This window comes from Anomaloglossus baeobatrachus, chromosome 4, assembly GCF_048569485.1.
Source record: "Anomaloglossus baeobatrachus isolate aAnoBae1 chromosome 4, aAnoBae1.hap1, whole genome shotgun sequence".
In the NCBI taxonomy this organism is placed as follows: Eukaryota; Metazoa; Chordata; class Amphibia; order Anura; family Aromobatidae; genus Anomaloglossus; species Anomaloglossus baeobatrachus.
The window spans coordinates 464,601,595-464,619,234 of NC_134356.1; the positions used below are offsets into that span (position 1 = coordinate 464,601,595).

At 47.9% G+C, this 17,640-nt stretch overlaps 1 protein-coding gene across 5 annotated transcripts in view; it reads left to right on the forward strand.

Annotated features, from left to right (window-relative positions):
- The window catches only part of FAN1 (FANCD2 and FANCI associated nuclease 1), a 109,760-nt gene that overhangs the window by 87,850 nt on the left and 4,270 nt on the right, over nt 1-17,640 (forward strand). For 2 of the 5 annotated variants that reach the window (XM_075345674.1, XM_075345673.1), the window contains 3 exons: nt 1,137-1,240; nt 1,410-1,604; nt 9,994-10,122. In XM_075345674.1, coding sequence (XP_075201789.1) covers nt 1,137-1,240; nt 1,410-1,604; nt 9,994-10,122 — 428 coding nt within the window. Of the gene's footprint in view, nt 1-1,136; nt 1,241-1,409; nt 1,605-9,993; nt 10,123-17,640 lie in introns of those variants that run through there. The other 3 variants (XM_075345675.1, XM_075345676.1, XM_075345677.1) reach the window with 3 other exon arrangements.

The following is a 17,640-nucleotide window of genomic DNA, read 5'->3' on the forward strand; positions in this document are numbered from 1 at the left end:
GCTGGTTGTTCTTTTGTGTACACATGTTGTTGATGTTGATTTGTTCTTATGGTTCATGGTCTTCAGTTCTCCGAACATCCTTCGGATTGAATTTACCCTAGACCAATTCATAAGTCTTCTCCTTCCTGCTTTTGCACCAAAACTGAGGAGCCCGTGGTCCACGGGACGTTGTATAGGCAGAGGGGAGGGGTTACACTTTTTTAAAAGTGTAATACTTTGTGTGGCCTCCGGAGGCAGAAGCTATACACCCAATTGTCTGGGTCTCCCAATAGGAGCTAGAAGAAAAGGAATTTATGGTAAGTAAACAAAATTCCCTTTTTTTATGGAAAAATGTGATTTTGTATTTTCACGGCTCAATGTTATAAAATGCTGTAAAGCACCCAGGGGTTCAGGATGCTCGCCACACATCTAGATATATTTCTTGAGAGGTGTAATTTCATGGGATCACATTTGGGGGTGTTTAGGCACATTAAAAGAGAGGGTACAAATAACAAATATTCAGGATACTGAGAGGATCCTGTAAGATTTACTGAAGAGCCAGTTGAAGATTGTTTGTCCACAGCTCCGTCCGCCAATAAACCTCCCAGGCTGATGAGATGCATGAGCAATCTCAATCGCCAAGAGACGTTCTCTACCGCTTCAGTCCGCCTCCGGTTCTATGCTCCGCCTATGAAGTTCAGTGAACACATTAATGTGCGATCACGATCCGTGACAGGTCACTGCCTTCACCCGACGTCTGTCCTGATCAGAAAATATCTTTACACAGCCTGTTCTACTACGTCACAGCTGGGGCGGCTGTGCAACTACTGCGAGCTGACATGCTTAAAATCCAGCAATAACTAAAGAGTACCTTTTTGGCTTCCTTTTTACTCAATAAAGTAATTTAGTATCTTTTTTTATATTTATATGTACTTTTATTTATTATTATTATTATTATTAGATTTCTCGGAGTACCCCTTTAAGCAATGCAGCAAAGTCAATGACTTTGTCCTATAAATATGGCTGCTGACACGGCATTCTGAAGTCCGCCATACTGCTCTAGCATCAGTGGCTTAAGATAATAACGATTCATAGAAATCATAGAAATCATATTTCATGTGTACATTACTAGAGGATAATGTTCTGTCCTCTTTCAGGAATACACGGAGAAGGGTCCACATTCTGTACTTTGTTTGGCTTGTTCATGTGGGATATCATCTTTATGGAGGGTATTCCTGACGTCTTCAGAAACTCCTATCAGGTACATGTGCCTTTTTTTTCTGTACCCTATGGATGTGACAAGCATATAGAAGCTGCCATGTGCTATCACCAGCTCCACTGCCCACAGATGGGGTATACTGCCAGTGACTGGAGGCAGAGTTCTCACCGCGCCTCCATGGTGTACATTTGTGTTGTGCGTTGTCTTGCAGGCTTTTCCCCTGGATCTGTATACAGACAGGTTTTATGAGAATAGGAAAAATGCCATAGAAAATCGTGTCCAGCTGCTCCGGGACTCCCCAACTGAGATTCTGCATGACATGATGGCAGATGTGTGGAGTACGCATCTAGGAGAATCGGCAGCACTAGTCAGCTGGGAACGTTTCACCTCCATACAACAAGCCCAGGTATTGGTAGTAGGGTGACGTCTCCAACCTTCTCAGCTCTGCTATACCCCAGGATAATGGCAGTAGATGGAGAAAGTTGTTTTAATCTTTTACAGACACATTAGTGTCCAAAGATATATTAGGTGATTATTAATAGGACTAGAAGGTGGCCCGATTCTACGCATCGGGTATTCTAGAATTTACGTATTGTGTAGTTCACGTATGATTTTTGTTATATATATATATATATATATATATATATATATATATAGATGTTGTTGTGTGTAGTTACCAAGTGTTTGTGTAGGGCGCTGTAGATGTTCTGGGTGTTGTCTGGGTGTGATGGGGGGTGAGAGCGGTGTTGTTTGTGTGTTGCGTTGTTTGTGGAGCGCTGTGTGTCTGTAGCGTTGTGTGTGTGTTGCGCGGTTTGTGTGTGTGTGGTGTGTTTTGGGGGAGGTATGTTTTGTGCAATGTGTGTGTTGTGCGGTATGTGCGTATATTTGTGTGTGCAGCGTTGTCTGTGTGTGGGTGTCTGTGTAGGGCAGTTGTTTGTGGTTCCCAGTGTGTGTGTGTGTGTGGTCTGTTGTGCAGTGTGCGCGCGCGCGCGCGCGTGTGTGTGTGTGTGTGTGTGTGTGTGTGTGTGTGTGTGTGTGTGTGTTGGGGGGAGGTGTGCACTTCCCATCGTGCTCCATCCCCCATGCAGCGCACTCCCCATCGTGCTCCATCCCCCATGCAGCGCACTCCCCATCGTGCTCCATCCCCTATGCTGCGCGCACCCCCCATCGTGCTCCATCTCCCATCCTGCGCACTCCCAAACGTGCTCCATCCGCCATGCTGCGCACTCCCAAACGTGCTCCATCCGCCATACTCCGCACTCCACATCGTGCTCCATCCCCCATGCAGCGCACTCCCCATCGTGCTCCATCCACCAATGCTGCGCACCCCCCATCGTGCTCCATCTCCCATGCTGCGCACTCCCAAACGTGCTCCATCCGCCATGCTGCGCACTCCCAAACGTGGTCAATCCGCCATGCTGCGCACTCCCAAACGTGCTCCATCCGCCATACTCCGCACTCCCCATCGTGCTGCATCCCCCATGCTGCGAACTCCCAAACGTGCTCCATCCGCCATGCTGCGCACTCCCAAACGTGCTCCATCCCCTATGCTGCGCACCCCCCATCGTGCTCCATCTCCCATCCTGCGCACTCCCAAACGTGCTCCATCCGCCATGCTGCGCAAACCCAAACGTGCTCCATCCGCCATGCTGCGCAAACCCAAACGTGCTCCATCCGCCATGCTGCGCAAACCCAAACGTGCTCCATCCGCCATGCTGCGCACTCCCAAACGTGCTCCATCCGCCATGCTGCGCACTCCCAAACGTGCTCCATCCGCCATGCTGCGCACTCCCCATCGTGCTCCATCCCCCATGCTGCGCACTCGCAAACGTGCTCCATCCGCCATGCTGCGCACTCCCAAATGTGCTCCATCCACCATGCTGCGCACTCCCAAACGTGCTCCATCCGCCATACTCCGCACTCCCCATCGTGCTCCATCCCCCATGCAGCGCACCCCCCATCGTGCTCCATCTCCCATGCTGCGCACTCCCAAACGTGCTCCATCCGCCATGCTGCGCACTACCAAACGTGGTCCATCCGCCATGCTGCGCAGTCCCAAACGTGCTCCATCCGCCATACTCCGCACTCCCCATCGTGCTGCATCCCCCATGCTGCGCACTCCCAAACGTGCTCCATCTGCCATGCTGCGCACTCCCAAACGTGCTCCATCCGCCATGCTGCGCACTCCCAAACGTGCTCCATCCGCCATGCTGCGCACTCCCAAACGTGCTCCATCCGCCATGCTGCGCACTCCCAAACGTGCTCCATCCGCCATGCTGCGCACTCCCAAACGTGCTCCATCCGCCATGCTGCGCACTCCCAAACGTGCTCCATCCGCCATGCTGCGCACTCCCAAACGTGCTCCATCCGCCATGCTGCGCCAGCATCAGCCTCTCTACCCGCAGCATCAGCCTCTCTGCCCGCAGCATCAGCCTCTCTCCTCCCAGCATCAGCCTCTCTGTCCCCAGCATCAGCCTCTCTGTCCCCAGCATCAGCCTCTCTGTCCCCAGCATCAGCCTCTCTGTCCCCAGCATCAGCCTCTCTGTCCCCAGCATCAGCCTCTCTGTCCCCAGCATCAGCCTCTCTGTCCCCAGCATCAGCCTCTCTGTCCCCAGCATCAGCCTCTCTGTCCCCAGCATCAGCCTCTCTGTCCCCAGCATCAGCCTCTCTGTCCCCAGCATCAGCCTCTCTGTCCCCAGTATCAGCCTCTCTGTCCCCAGCATCAGCCTCTCTCATCCCAGCATCAGCCTCTCTCATCCCAGCATCAGCCTCTCTCATCCCAGCATCAGCCTCTCTCATCCCAGCATCAGCCTCTCTCATCCCAGCATCAGCCTCTCTGTCCCCAGCATCAGCCTCTCCATCCCAGCCTTCCCCAGAATCAGCCTACACTCACAGATCCGATCGCATACACTCACACACACCCACACACACCCGATCGCATACACTCACACACACCCGATCGCATACACTCACGCACACACACATTGACGATATTACACATACGCGCTCATACTCACAACATCCGGAGATACCACATGCTTCTGGCCATGTGATCCTCCGGCAGGTCCTGGAAGGTCACAACAGCACAGTATCGAGGCCGAGAAGCAAGCGATATCGCCGGATGCTGTGAGTGTGTGGATGCGATATGATGTATGTGTGAGGTGTGTGTGAGAGTGAGTGTGAGCCGGTGTACACTGGTAACTATGATACACATCGGGTAACCAAGGGACCTTAGTTACCCGATGTGTATAATGGTTACCAGCGTTCACGGCCTCCGTCAAGATCCCAGCATAGCAAGGTCATGTCTGGCGCTGCTGGGATCGTGACGGAGCCGGTGTAGAAGCAAGCGATATCCCAGGATGTTGTGAGTGTGTGGATGTGATGTGTGTGTGAGAGTGAGTGTAATCTGATGTGTGTGTGTGTGTACTCACCTGGGAGTCGGAGCTCCGTGTCAGTTGGGCCAGAGCGAGCGTGCATTACGTGAGGGGGGCGGGGCCTGCAGAGAGCCGGGGCGAGAGGCCAATCCGTGTGGGGGGGCGGGGCCATAGCGAGCCCAGCGGCCAATCAGCTTTGTGTCACCGTAAGGACACAATTTTGGAGCATGACAGACAGACAGAATAAGGCAATTATATATATAGATAACGTATGGTCCACGTGATTCTCGTTAGCCTAATAGATGAGCTATCATGGCTAGATTTTACGAGTACCTGTCACCAGGTCAAAAGATGCTAGTTTTTCCCCTTGTTTTTTCCCGATTCTCCCCTGGGTAGTTTTTGTCGTTGTTTAGTACACATTTTTATTATCTTTAGCAAAGAGAAGTGGTATACACCATAAATATTGCCTCCAAATTGAAAGGCCCATATCTCGTGAGCCTTACTGAGGATGTCAAAGTTTAAAAATATAAAATACCCAGGATCAACAGGAATAAAATAAAAGAAAAAATGGCCACTTCGGACCTGGTGACTGGTCTTTTTTTAATGGGAATCTGTCACCACTTTGCCCTTTTTAAAGTGATAATCTGGGCATACAGGTTATAGAGTGCTGATAAATGTCATACCTTTATGCCTCATATCAGAAGCCTTGTTGTGGATAAGTCATCTATTATCACTTTATGTAAATGAGCTCTTCCAGGCTATGGGGCAGATGCTGCCCGGAAGATAACTCCACCTCCAGAGGTTATTTTAAATAAAATGGGCGTTACCAGTGTGAGACAAGTAACTGACACAGGACAGGAGACATGAAATTTGTCTTATTTCAAACACATTTTTTGCAGCTCCCTGAGCTCTGCTTCATTACAACAGTGTGTCTGTGAGATGGAAGATGGAGCTGAGAGGAACCTGCAGAAGTATAATCACACACAGCTCTGCAGAGAGCGGCCATCATACATCACACTGGTAACGTCCCTTTTATTTAGAATAAGCTCTGGAGGCGGAGTTATCTTCCAGGCAGCATCCGCCCCATAGCCTGGAAGACCTCATTTACATAAAGTCATAAAAGATGATATTTCCACAACAAGGCATGTAATATGAGACATGCAGGTATGGCATTTTCAACAGTCTATAACCTGTATGCCCATATCAGTTTAACCCCTTAAGGACGAAGCCAGATTTGTACTTAATGCCCAGGCCATTTTTTGCAATTTTGACCAGTGTCACTTTATAAGGTTATAACTCTGGAACGCTTCAATGGATCCCGGTGATTCTGAGATTGTTTTTTCGTGACATATTGGGCTTCATGTTAGAGGTAAATTTAGGATGATATTTTTTTATTTTATTTGTGAAAAAATCTGAAATTTGACAAAAAAATTAAAAATTTTGCAAGTTTCAAACTTTTAATTTTTATGCCCATAAACCGGAGAGTTATGTCACACAAAATAGTTAATAAATAACATTTCCCACTTGTCTACTTTAGATCAGCGCAATTTTTGAAACAAAATTTTTTGGGGTTAGGAAGTTAGAAGGGTTCAAAGTTCATCAGCAATTTCCCATTTTTTCAACAAAATTTACAAAACCATTTTTTTAGGGACCACATCACATTTGATGTGACTTTGAGAGGCCTGGGTGACAGAAAATACCCAAAAGTGACACCATTCTAAAACCTGCACCCCTCAAGGTACTCAAAACCACATTCAAGAAGTTTATTAACCCTTCAGGTGCTTCACAGGAACTAAAGTAATATGGAATGAAAAAAAATAAAAATTAACATTTTACCTAAAAATGTTACTTTAGCACTAATTTTCTTACTTTTTCAAGAGGTAACACCAAAAATTGGACCTCACACTTTGTTACCCACTTTCTTATGAGCGCGCCGATACCCCACATGTGGTCAGAAACCTTTGTTTGGGTAAATGGGAGGGCTTGGAATGAAAGGAGCAATATTTGAATTTTGGAAAGCAAAGTTGGCTGAAACAGATTGCGGGCACCATGTTGCTTTTACAGATCCCCTAAGGTACCTAAACAGCAGGAACCCCCCTCAAGTGACCCCATTTTGGAAACTAGACCCCTTAAGGCTTCTATCGAGGGGTATACTGAGCATTTTGGACCCACAGGTACTTCACAGATTTTGATAACGTTACTTTGTCATATTGAAAATTGTAATTTTTTTCTCAAAAATGTTGCTTTAGCATCAATTCTCTCACTTTTTCAAGAGGTAATTCCAAAAATTTGACCCAAATGTTTGTTACCCACTTTTTTATGAGCGCGGTGATACCTCACATGTGGTCTGAAACCTTTGTTTGGACAAATGGGAGGGCTTGGAACGAAAGGAGCAATATTTGAATTTTGGAAAGGAAATTTGGCTGAAAAAGATTGCGGGCACCATGTCGCATTTGGAGGACCCCTAAGGTACGTAAACAGCAAAAAACCTCCACAAGTGACCCCATATTGGAAACTAGGCCTCTCAAGGAATTTATCTAGATGTTTGGTGAGTACCCTGAACCCCCAGGTGCTTCACAGAAGTTTATAACGTTGAGCCATGAAAATAAAAAAATAAAATTTTACCACAAAATTGTTACTTCAACCAGGTAGCTTTTTTTTCACAAGGGTAACAGGAAAAAAATCACCATGAAATGTATTGTGCAATTTCTCCTGAGTTTGGTGATATCTTATATGTGGTGGAAATCAACTGTTTGGGGACACGGCAGGTCTTGGAAGGGAAGGAGTGCAATTTGACTGAACATTTGGCTGGAATAATTAGTGGACGCTATGTCGCATTTGGAAAGCCCCTAAAGTGCCTAAACAGTGGAGGCCCCCCACAAGTGACCCCATTCTGGAATCAAGAAACCTCAAGGCTTTTATCTAGGTGTATATTGAGCATTTTGAATCCACGAATACTTCACAGAATTTGATAAGCTTAGGTTGCCATATTGAAAATTTTCATTTTTTTCACAAAAATGTTTCTTTAGCATCACATTTCTCACTTTTTCAAGAGGCAACAACAAAACGTGGACCCCACAGGTTGTTATCCAATTTCTTGTGAGCGCAGGGATACCCCATATGTGGCCAAAAACCTCTGTTTGGATATATGGGAGGGCTTGGAATGGAAGGAGCACCATTTGAATTTTGGAAAAGTTGAAATAAATTGCGCGCACCATGTCACATTAGCAGGGCCTCTTGGGTACCTATACATTAGAAACCCCCCACAAGTGACTCCATTTTGGAAACTGGACCCCTCAAGGATTTTATTCAGAAGTATAGTAAGCATTTTGAATCCACAGGTACTTCACAAAAATGTTGCTGTAGCAACAAATGTCTCTCTTTTAGGCTATGTGGCCATGATCCAGCGACACGGCGTCCAGTACACAGTGTCAGCCTTCCTGCAGAGATGTGAGTGTTGTCCACGGGAGAACGCAGCTGCCCATGCCCACGATTTGGGTTCAGGCTGCTGTGGAGCTCTATGCTACCTGCAGAGCACACTCATCTCCGCAGCATAAATTGACATGCTGAGGCTCGGGAAGCTGCGCCACAGGTCGGTTTATGCTGCGGAGAAAAGAAGCACAGTGGGCACGGGATTTCTAAAAATCCTTCCACTGTGCTTCTACTGCACAACGCAGCGTTATGGACGCAGGGAAAACACTCTGCGCCCAAAACGCTGCAAACCCTGATTGTGGGCACACAGCCTAAAATGCTACAATGGATGAATGGATAGATGTCAAACATATATAACGTCCCACCCCCCTGCATATTCTAAGCTGGCGCCCTTTAGTGCCTTTCATGTGGCACTAAAGGGTGCCTAGCCTTGTATTTAGCCCAAAAAGAAAAAAAAATAATTAAAATAAATGACGTGGGGTCCCCCCTATTTTTGATAGCCAGCTAGGGTAAAGCAGACAGCTGTAGCCTGCAAACCACAGCTGACAGCTTCACCTTGGCTGGTGATCAATTTGGAGGGCTCCCCAAGCTGTTTGTTTTTTTTTTTAATTATTTATAAATAATTAAAAAAAACAAACAAACGTGGGGTCCCCCAAATTAGATCACCAGCCAAGGTGAAGCTGACAGCTGGGGTCTGGTATTCTCAGGATGGGAAGAGCCATGGTTATTGGACTCTTCCCAGCCTAAAAATAGCAGGCCGCAGCCGCCCCAGAAGTGGCGCATCCATTAGATGCGCCAATTCTGGCGCTTCGCCCCAGCTCATCCTGCGCCCTGGTGCGTTGGCTAACGGGGTAATAAATGGGGTTGATACCAGGTGTGTAATGTCACCTGGCATCAAGCCCAGCAATTAGTTATGTCACGGCGTCTATCAGATACCCGACATAACTAATTGACAGTAATAAAAAAAAAATTGACAACAAAAAAAAATTTATTTGAAAAAACACTCCCCAAAACATTCCCTGATTGACCAATTTATTGAAAAGAAAAGAAAAAAAAATCCGCTGTAATCCATTTGGACGTCCCACGTCGACTCTGGACCTTCTAGAATATGGGGGACACGTTCAGGGAACGTATCCCCCATTTTCTAGGAGGGCAGACCCTCCATTTCAGGAGAGTGGGTGCAAAGAATCTGCACCCACTCTCCCCGGGTCACAGCTGCAGACTCCGTGCAGCAGCAGCAGCAGCAGCCAGCGTCCTGAACACAGGAAGCTGACAGCCGCGCTCTGCACATGTGACCGGCGTCTGCTGAGAAGGAGCCGGAGGAGGGGGCCGCGGGGGATCAGCGCTCCGACAGGTATGTATGACACCGGGGGGGATAGGGGGGGACCCGGCAGGGCCTGGGGAGCAGGTTTCTGTCGCATGTGTGATGGCACATGCGACAGAAACCATAGGAAAGGGGGAAATGCGGCCGGCGCGCTGCTGTGATCGCCGGTGCGCGCGGCCATCTTGGATTTTCGGGAGGGGGTTGGGGGTCGGGGGGGGCACTTTGGGGATACCGAGGGGACCGGAGGGAACCGGGAAAAAGATTTATCTCCCATCTGGCATGTTTGATCATGCCAGATGGGAGATAAATCATTTTTTACCGGCGCGGTCATTTACTGTAACCTGACCATCGGTATACGGTGTATACCGGTCATCAGGTGAGCGGGGACCGGAAAAACCGGCCCGAATCATGATCTCCAGGGTCTCAGCTACCCCCGGCAGCTGAGACCCCGGAAATTTTCCGACTCTGGGGGGCGCTAGACCCTTTTTTCCGACCGCCGTTAAAAAGCGGCGGATCGGAAAAAGTACCCTAATATGCTGCCGTTAAAAGGCGTATCGGCGGTCGTAAAGGGGTTAAAAAGGCCAAAGTGGTGACAGATTCCTTTTAAGGCATATTATAACATACAGTGCTTGGATTTCTTTTGAGAATTGTCACTTTCCTCCCAGGGTCTGGTGTCCTGTCTCGGTGGAAAAATATTAAGTGAAATATGCGCAAAAATGTCAAAAGACATTCGGCATTGCAGAGGAGGTCTCCCTGATCTAGTGGTGTGGAACGTTCAGAAGAAGATGGTGAAGGTAAGGTGGTCTTTGTGGTTTGCTGTAGAGATGGCGGCAGATGGGTGTAACTGCTCCGACTGCACCTGTGTCTCAGTAGTGTCAAATGCATATTACACCTATATTCCCCCATCATCATCATTTGAGACACTGCTAATTTGAGATGTTGTGAGAAAAACTACATTTCCAATAATAGTTTGGTAAATTGGTGACAATTTTTCATTCACATCTTGATTTATTATTTTTTTCTTTTATGCAAAATGATTCTGACCAGCAGGTGGCACTGTGTAAGTCCAGCGGTATATTGCACCTATGAGAACTACAACTACAGCACCATAAATAATGCAGATCATAAGGCGAAGCAGCAGCATTTGGACGGCTTTTATTTCTGCACATAAATCTGCCACCCTTTTATTTGTTTAGCTGTCATTAAATACAGGTTATTGATTTCAGTGTAGGAAACATATTTATCAGGTAATCAAATGGTTCAAAGCCCAGAATGACAGAGCAAAAAAAGCCACCATAATCATCTGCTAAATAATATTTAAAGGAATTTGTCACCAGGTTTTGCCACCTAATCTGAGAGCAGCATAATGTAGGGGCAGAGATCCTGATTCCAGTGATGTGTTACTTACTGGGCTGCTTAGTGTAGTTTTTATATAATCAGTAGAATATCATTAGAAGACTACTTGTCCTGCTGCCAGGTAGTCCAGCACATTCATGAGCTCTGTATAACTTCTAGATCTGCAGTAGAGAAAACATTGATTTTATCAAAATGACAGCAAACAGCTCAGTAAGTGACACATCGCTGGAATCAGGGTCTCTGTTTCTACATTATGCTTCTCTCAGATGAGATAGTAAAGACCTGATGACAGATTCCCTTTAAGGGTTTGTCAGGTGCCCTCATTTCTTCATAGGGAGGTGAGTAGCGCTTGGCACAGTGTGCACATTCAGCAAGGATCTTGCTTATGTCTTATTCATTTTACATTTTTCACCTTTAGAGGTAGAGGCAAATCATGCCCAAAAGAGACACCAGGTCTTTTCTGTCCAGTTTACTACTTTGTATTCTAGTGTGAGATGTGATCTGTGTGAAAGGATGTGTAGTTGTCAAGAACTGTTAGGCTGTGTCCACACAATGCTTCCAGAACAAGCAAATATTAATGCTTTATGCAGCTGTCGGAATCCGACAATGTGGCAAATTCCTCATTTTCAGTTTGGTTTTTTTTGGGGTTTTTTGACTGCTCTAATTTGTTTTGTGTTATTCATTGTCGGCTTCTGCGCCCAATTCTTCATTATGGTGCAGGTGAGGTCATAGAATTTGCTCATATTTAAAAAAAAAAAAAAAAAAAAAAATTTTTTGCTCGTCTCTTTTTACACTTTATAAGCGATCCTTTAAAATGTCACACTTTAGTCTTCACCTGCACAAAAAAAAATTACACAGATTTTTGTACTGGAGTATAACTAGGGAAAAAAGTGACTTTTTGAAAAAGTAGTAAATGCTGAATTTGGCTACATCTAGATAATCAAAGGTCCCATACACAGAAACAGACAAAACCAAGGCTAATTGAAGGACAAATAAAAAGTCACTACTTGAACCAGATTTACTCCAGAAAAAAATGGACAGATACTATCATGAATTGGCCTATGAATCCTAGTTACACCGCACTGTGAAGATCAGTACACAAGACTGAGATTACTTCTAAGTAGGGTGTAGTTGTTTTTCCCCAGAATCTAAGCCTGGAGATTTTTTTATTTTTTTTTTGAAGAATGATGGAAATACAAGGCCCCTTTCACAAACTGATGCCACCTCACAGTAAAACTGATGTTAAATCTGATGAAGGGGCTTTCTCATATCCAAGATCCTATCCCAATATGTAGTAGGTGTAATATTATTATTATTAGCAAATACCTCCAATTAGAAATGTAGTTTAGTTCTCCTGATTAGTTACATCACTTGCTTCATGTGCAGGGTATTGCAGTAGCATAGTATCCATGGTTACGACCACTACCAACTATCTGCCACTATGAGTGGTCATAATGATGGATACTTAAGCCTCAATGCCCTGCACATGAGGTAAGAGACATGGCTACATCAGGAGAACTATACTACATTTCGAATTAAAGGCATTTTCTAATATTATTATTATTATTATTACTACACCTACTGCCTATTGGGATAGGATCTGGGAAATGGGGATACTCTCAAGTGTCCAATGGTACTTATGACGCTAGATCTGTACACTGTGTGCAGAATTATTAGGTAAATGAGTATTTTGATCACATGATACTTTTTATACCGTGTTTTTCCAAAAATAAGACACTGTCTTATTTTTTTTTTGCCTCCCAAAAAAGCACTAGGGCTTCTTTTTGGAGGAGGTCTTATTCTTGGAGAAACACGGTTGGGGGGTAAGTTTACCCCCAAAAAAGCAGACCCCCTCCTCCCCCCACACACACACTTCCCAGGAGACTCATACTCACCAGACCCGGACGTCTGCGTTGCTCTCAGGTCCTCCTGTGATCTCCGGTGGTTGCTGCACGCCGTTCTCCCCTGCTGCTGGCTGACACAGCAGATCCCAGACACACAGCAGATCCCAGACACACAGCAGATCCCAGACACACAGCAGATCCCAGACACACAGCAGATCCCAGACACACAGCAGATCCCAGACACACAGCAGATCCCAGACACACAGCAGATCCCAGACACACAGCAGATCCCAGACACACAGCAGATCCCAGACACACAGCAGATCCCAGACACACAGCAGATCCCAGACACACAGCAGATCCCAGACACACAGCGCAAATCACACACACAGCAGATCCCAGACACACAGCGCAAATCACACACACCGCAGATCGCAGACACTCACAGCAAATCACACACACCGCAGATCCCAGATACACACAACAAATCACACACACAGCAAATCACACACACAGCAAATCACACACACCGCAGATCGCAGACACTCACAGCAAATCACACACAGCAAATCACACACACAGCAGATCCCAGACACACACAGCAGATCACACACACAGCAAATCACACACACAGCCGATCGCAGACACACACAGCAGATTACAGAGACACATACAAACAGCAGATTGCAGACACACATAGCCGATCACAGACACACATAGCCGATCGCGCACACACATCACATCACATCCAGCGCTTCCGGCCGCAGGGAATGATGAGAGCAAGTCACGTGTCCGGCCGCAGGTCCTGTTCTGCAGGTCGTTGCGCTCCACCGCACTGCCTCAGGATTCTGCCGGCGAGAAGAGATCAGTGTCGCTGGATGAGGTGAGTGTGTGTGCGATCCGATGTGTGTGCGATCCGATGTGTGTGTGTGTGAGATCGGATGTGTGTGTGTTACTGCAGGTCCTGCCGCTCAGCGTCGGGTGAGTGATTGCGGGGTGCCGCTGTCTATAATGATGTGTCCTGCAGTATCTGTAACTTTTTTAGCTGTACGGACACTTCATTACTGAACCGGATGGACTGAGTAATATTTCTGGATTGAAAGAAGGATTTTTGTGTACTCACCGTAAAATCCCTTTCTCTGAGTCTTCATTGGGGGACACAGGACCATGGTGTTTGCTGCTGTGACTAGGAGGCTGACACTAAGTAGACATAAAAAAAAGTTAGCTCCTCCCTAGCAGTGTACACCCTGAGCCGGAAGCGGATCTATGCCAGTTTAGTGTACAAGCAGTAGTAGGAGAAACTTGAACAACCATAACTAATAAAGGTAATAACAAGAAACACACAGTATCTTATGTAAACCTATACTGTATATCAATATATATTTATATAAAAACATAAATAAGCCGGGTACAGAAGAACGTGTTCCCATAAAGAACCAGTAACATCCGGCAAACTAAGAGCAACCCAATATCCAAGCAGGGAGGGTGCTGTGTCCCCCAATGAAGACTCAGAGAAAGATTTTACGGTGAGTACACAAAAATCCTTCTTTCTCTATCGTTTCATTGGGGGACACAGGACCATGGGACGTCCAAAAGCAGTCCCTGGGTGGGTACAGGAGCAATCATAAAGATTCATAACATATCCAAAACTCTGTAAGAATGCTCGGTGCAAAAGTATACCGCCTTATCATAAGTGTGTGACAGCCGCCTGCTGTATCCTGTAAACCCTGGAAAAGGTATGAAGGCTTGACCACGTGGCGGCTATGCAGACTTGCTCGGCTGACGCCTGGCGTCTGATTGTCCAAGACGCCCCAATTGCACAGGTGGAATGGCTTTTACACCCCTCGGAGGAGACCAGTCTCTAATCCTGTAGGCCTCTGATATGGTTGGCCTGATCCAACTTTCAATGGTAGCCTTGGACGCCGGCATGCCCCTCCTGGGCCCAGTAGACAGGACGAATAGGCCGTCTGAGTTGCAGAAGGGCGCGGTTCTCGAAAAGTAACTCCTAAGAGCTCGCACTAGATCCAGTGTAAGCCGTGACCTTTCCAAGGATCGAATGGAGGCTGGAGCGAAGGATGGAAGCACAATCTCCTCATTCAGATACTACTTTCGGTAGGAAAACAGGAGATGGGTGCAGAACAACCTTGTTTTGGTGGAAAACAAGAAAAGTGACCGGCATGAGAGGGCTGTCAGTTCAGACCTTCTTCTGATTGAAGTGAATGTCACCAACAAATCCACCTTCCCGGATAGGCGTGACATTGAGGATTCCTTTAGAGGTTCGAACGGGGCTAATGGAAGAGACCCTAGAACCAGATTGAGGTCCCATGGTTCTAGTGGGGAACGATCTGGCGGTGCCAGATGGGCGACTCCCTGGATGAACGTCCTGACTTGTGGCCGAGATGCTAGATTTCTCTGGAAAAGACAGATAGAGCCGACACCTGCCATTGAAGGTTGCTAGCGAGAGACCCGCCTGTAAGCCTGACTGTAGGAAGGCCATTAACACTGGGAGTGACAGATCCAGTGAAGATGAGTTGCCGTTGACCTCGCACCATTGAAAGAAGGCCTTTCAAGTGCGGTAGTAGATGTTTGAAGGCGGAGGCTTCTGAGCTCTGACCATAGTCTGTATCACCTGTGGGGTAAAGCCTGCTTGGGCTAGTAGCCAGGATTCAACAGTCATGCGGTCAAATTGAGAACCCCTGAATTTTGATGGGAGAGAAGACTTTGCGATAGGAGGTTCAGACGATCTGGAAGCCACCATGGGGTGTCTGATGAGCTGCGTGAGCTCTGCGAACAACGCTTGCCTGGGTCAATTCATGGCAATGAGAGTCACTGGGATGCCCTCTGCTCTGATTTTCTTGAGGACTCTTGGGATCAGTGGAAGCTATGGAAGATGAAGGGAAACCTGAACCGATTCCACGGACGTATGCAAGCGTTGACTCCTGGCACTCGCCGGTCGTGGTAAAGAGAGATGAACTGTGTGAGTTGATTGTTGAACCGAGAGGCCATCAGGTCCACATCCGGAATCCCTCATCTGAGGCAGATCCATTCGAAAGCCCCTCTGTTGAGGGATCATTCGCCTGCCGCCAGACCTTGCCTGCTGATGAAGTCTGCTGTCCAATTCTCCACGGCGGGGAAATGTATACGGAAAAACCTGGCGTGGTGAGGCTATGCCCACTGTAAGATCTTATTCACCTATGACATCGCCATGACGCTCCTTGTTCCGCCCCGGTGATTGATGTATGCCACTGCTGTGGTGATGTCCGACTGGATCCTGGATGGCGATTCCTGTATGAAGGGCTGAAAATTCTGTAGGGCTTGGAGAAAAGCTCTGATCCCTAAAAAAAAATTGATAGGCAGACGGCTCTCCTGGAAGGACCACCGACCGTGAGCCGAGTGTTTCGGAACACCGCTCCCCAGTCAGAAGACTGGTATCGGTGGATACTGCCTGCCAGTGTACAGGTATGAAAGACATTCCTCTGGACCGATGAGGGCCGCTGGTCCACCATAGAAGCAAGCGGCGGGTTCCCGGAGTCAATTGGATCCTGCGATTCAAGGTGGATAGAGAATTGTCCCATCTGCTGTGTCCCTCAATTGGTTCGGCCGAGTCAGCTAAAGGAGACGAAGGTGGGAGCGGGTGAACGGAACCGCCTCTATTGCCGCCACCATCCGACTGAGGACTCTCCGCCTTGGAGTGACGGAGGATCTGGAGGTCTCTTCGGAGGGAGACTATCTTTTCTAGCGGAAGGGACACGCGTCCTTGGATGGTATCGAACTCCATGCCTAGACAGGGAATCCTGCTGACCGGGGTCAGAGAGGGCTTCTTCCGATTGATGAGCTAGCCGAGTCGGGACAGGATATCAATGGTGACCTGAACACTTAGGAGACAGTCGTCAAGAGAAGACCCCCCTGATCAACAAGACGTCCAGGTACGGCAGCCCCAAAAATGATCTTCTGTTATTGCGAAACGCAGGAACATCTGTGCTGTTGGTAAATTTGGGATGTGCGTCCTGTATGTCCGACGATAGAATTGATGAAAAATCTATTATGTACCCTGAGTCCAGCATCTCTCCGACCCAGGTGTCCGTAATCAAAGTCCGCCAGACATGATTGAAATGAGACAGGCGCCCCCCCTCCACCTGATCTGCGCCGGCGCGCGACGACCACGAGTCATCTAGCGGGATAGCGCTGTGATCCAGATGTCGTCTTTGATGGCTGGTGTGGCTTTGAACGCCAGGAAGGGCATGTATTGAAGGACAGAATCTTCCTGTTCCTCTGCGGGGGCCGTTTTTCTTGTGTGCTGGGGAACTGAAGCTCCTGTGATCTCGGCGATAATCTGATCCAGCTAGTCCCCAAACAGGCGACCTCCTGCAAAGGGGAGGGCTGTAAGTGATTACCTAGAAGCCGCGTCCGCATTCCAGGCTCTGAGCCAGATCGCCCGACAGATGGCCCCCGTGTTGCTAGCCGCTTGCGCTGCGCAAGTAGGCTGCTGACAGAGATGCGTTGAGTATGTACTCACCCGCTAGAGCAATCAGTGTAGCAATGTTGTGAACTCCGGATTGCTCGATCCCGCGCGAAGACCGCTGTGGAGGTTATCGGCCCGGGACATCATGGATCTTGCCAGTCAGATGGCGGCGAAAGCAGGAGGAGTACCGTGCCCGCCGTCTCAAAAATCTCTCGGTGTATCGATCCGTGGCTTCTCTGAGCGATGCCCAGTGCGGGAGAGATAATACTGGGAGATGACAGGCGGGAAACAGGAGGGTCGACCATAGGCGAGCCTGCCCATTCCTTCCTGAGAGCCTCAGGGAAGGGGTAATGTAAATCAAACGACTTACCGTTGTTGAATATCTTGACCGGTTGTCGCCTGTGCTTGCAAAGAATTACAGCAAATTCCGGATGGTCACCGAATTGCCTGTGTGCCCGCTTAACCTTTGACAGCGGCCGTCTGCTCTGGATCCAGCAGCGAGGCTGCATCCGACTCTTCTCCTGAAAAAAGGTCGGCCGGTCCCGGGGACGAGTGGCACTCGGACCCTGGAGTTGATAGAGACCTCTGGGAGGAACTTGAGAGGGGGCCCAGCATGTCCGCCTCTGCGTTCCAGTAGTAGGGTCTGGACC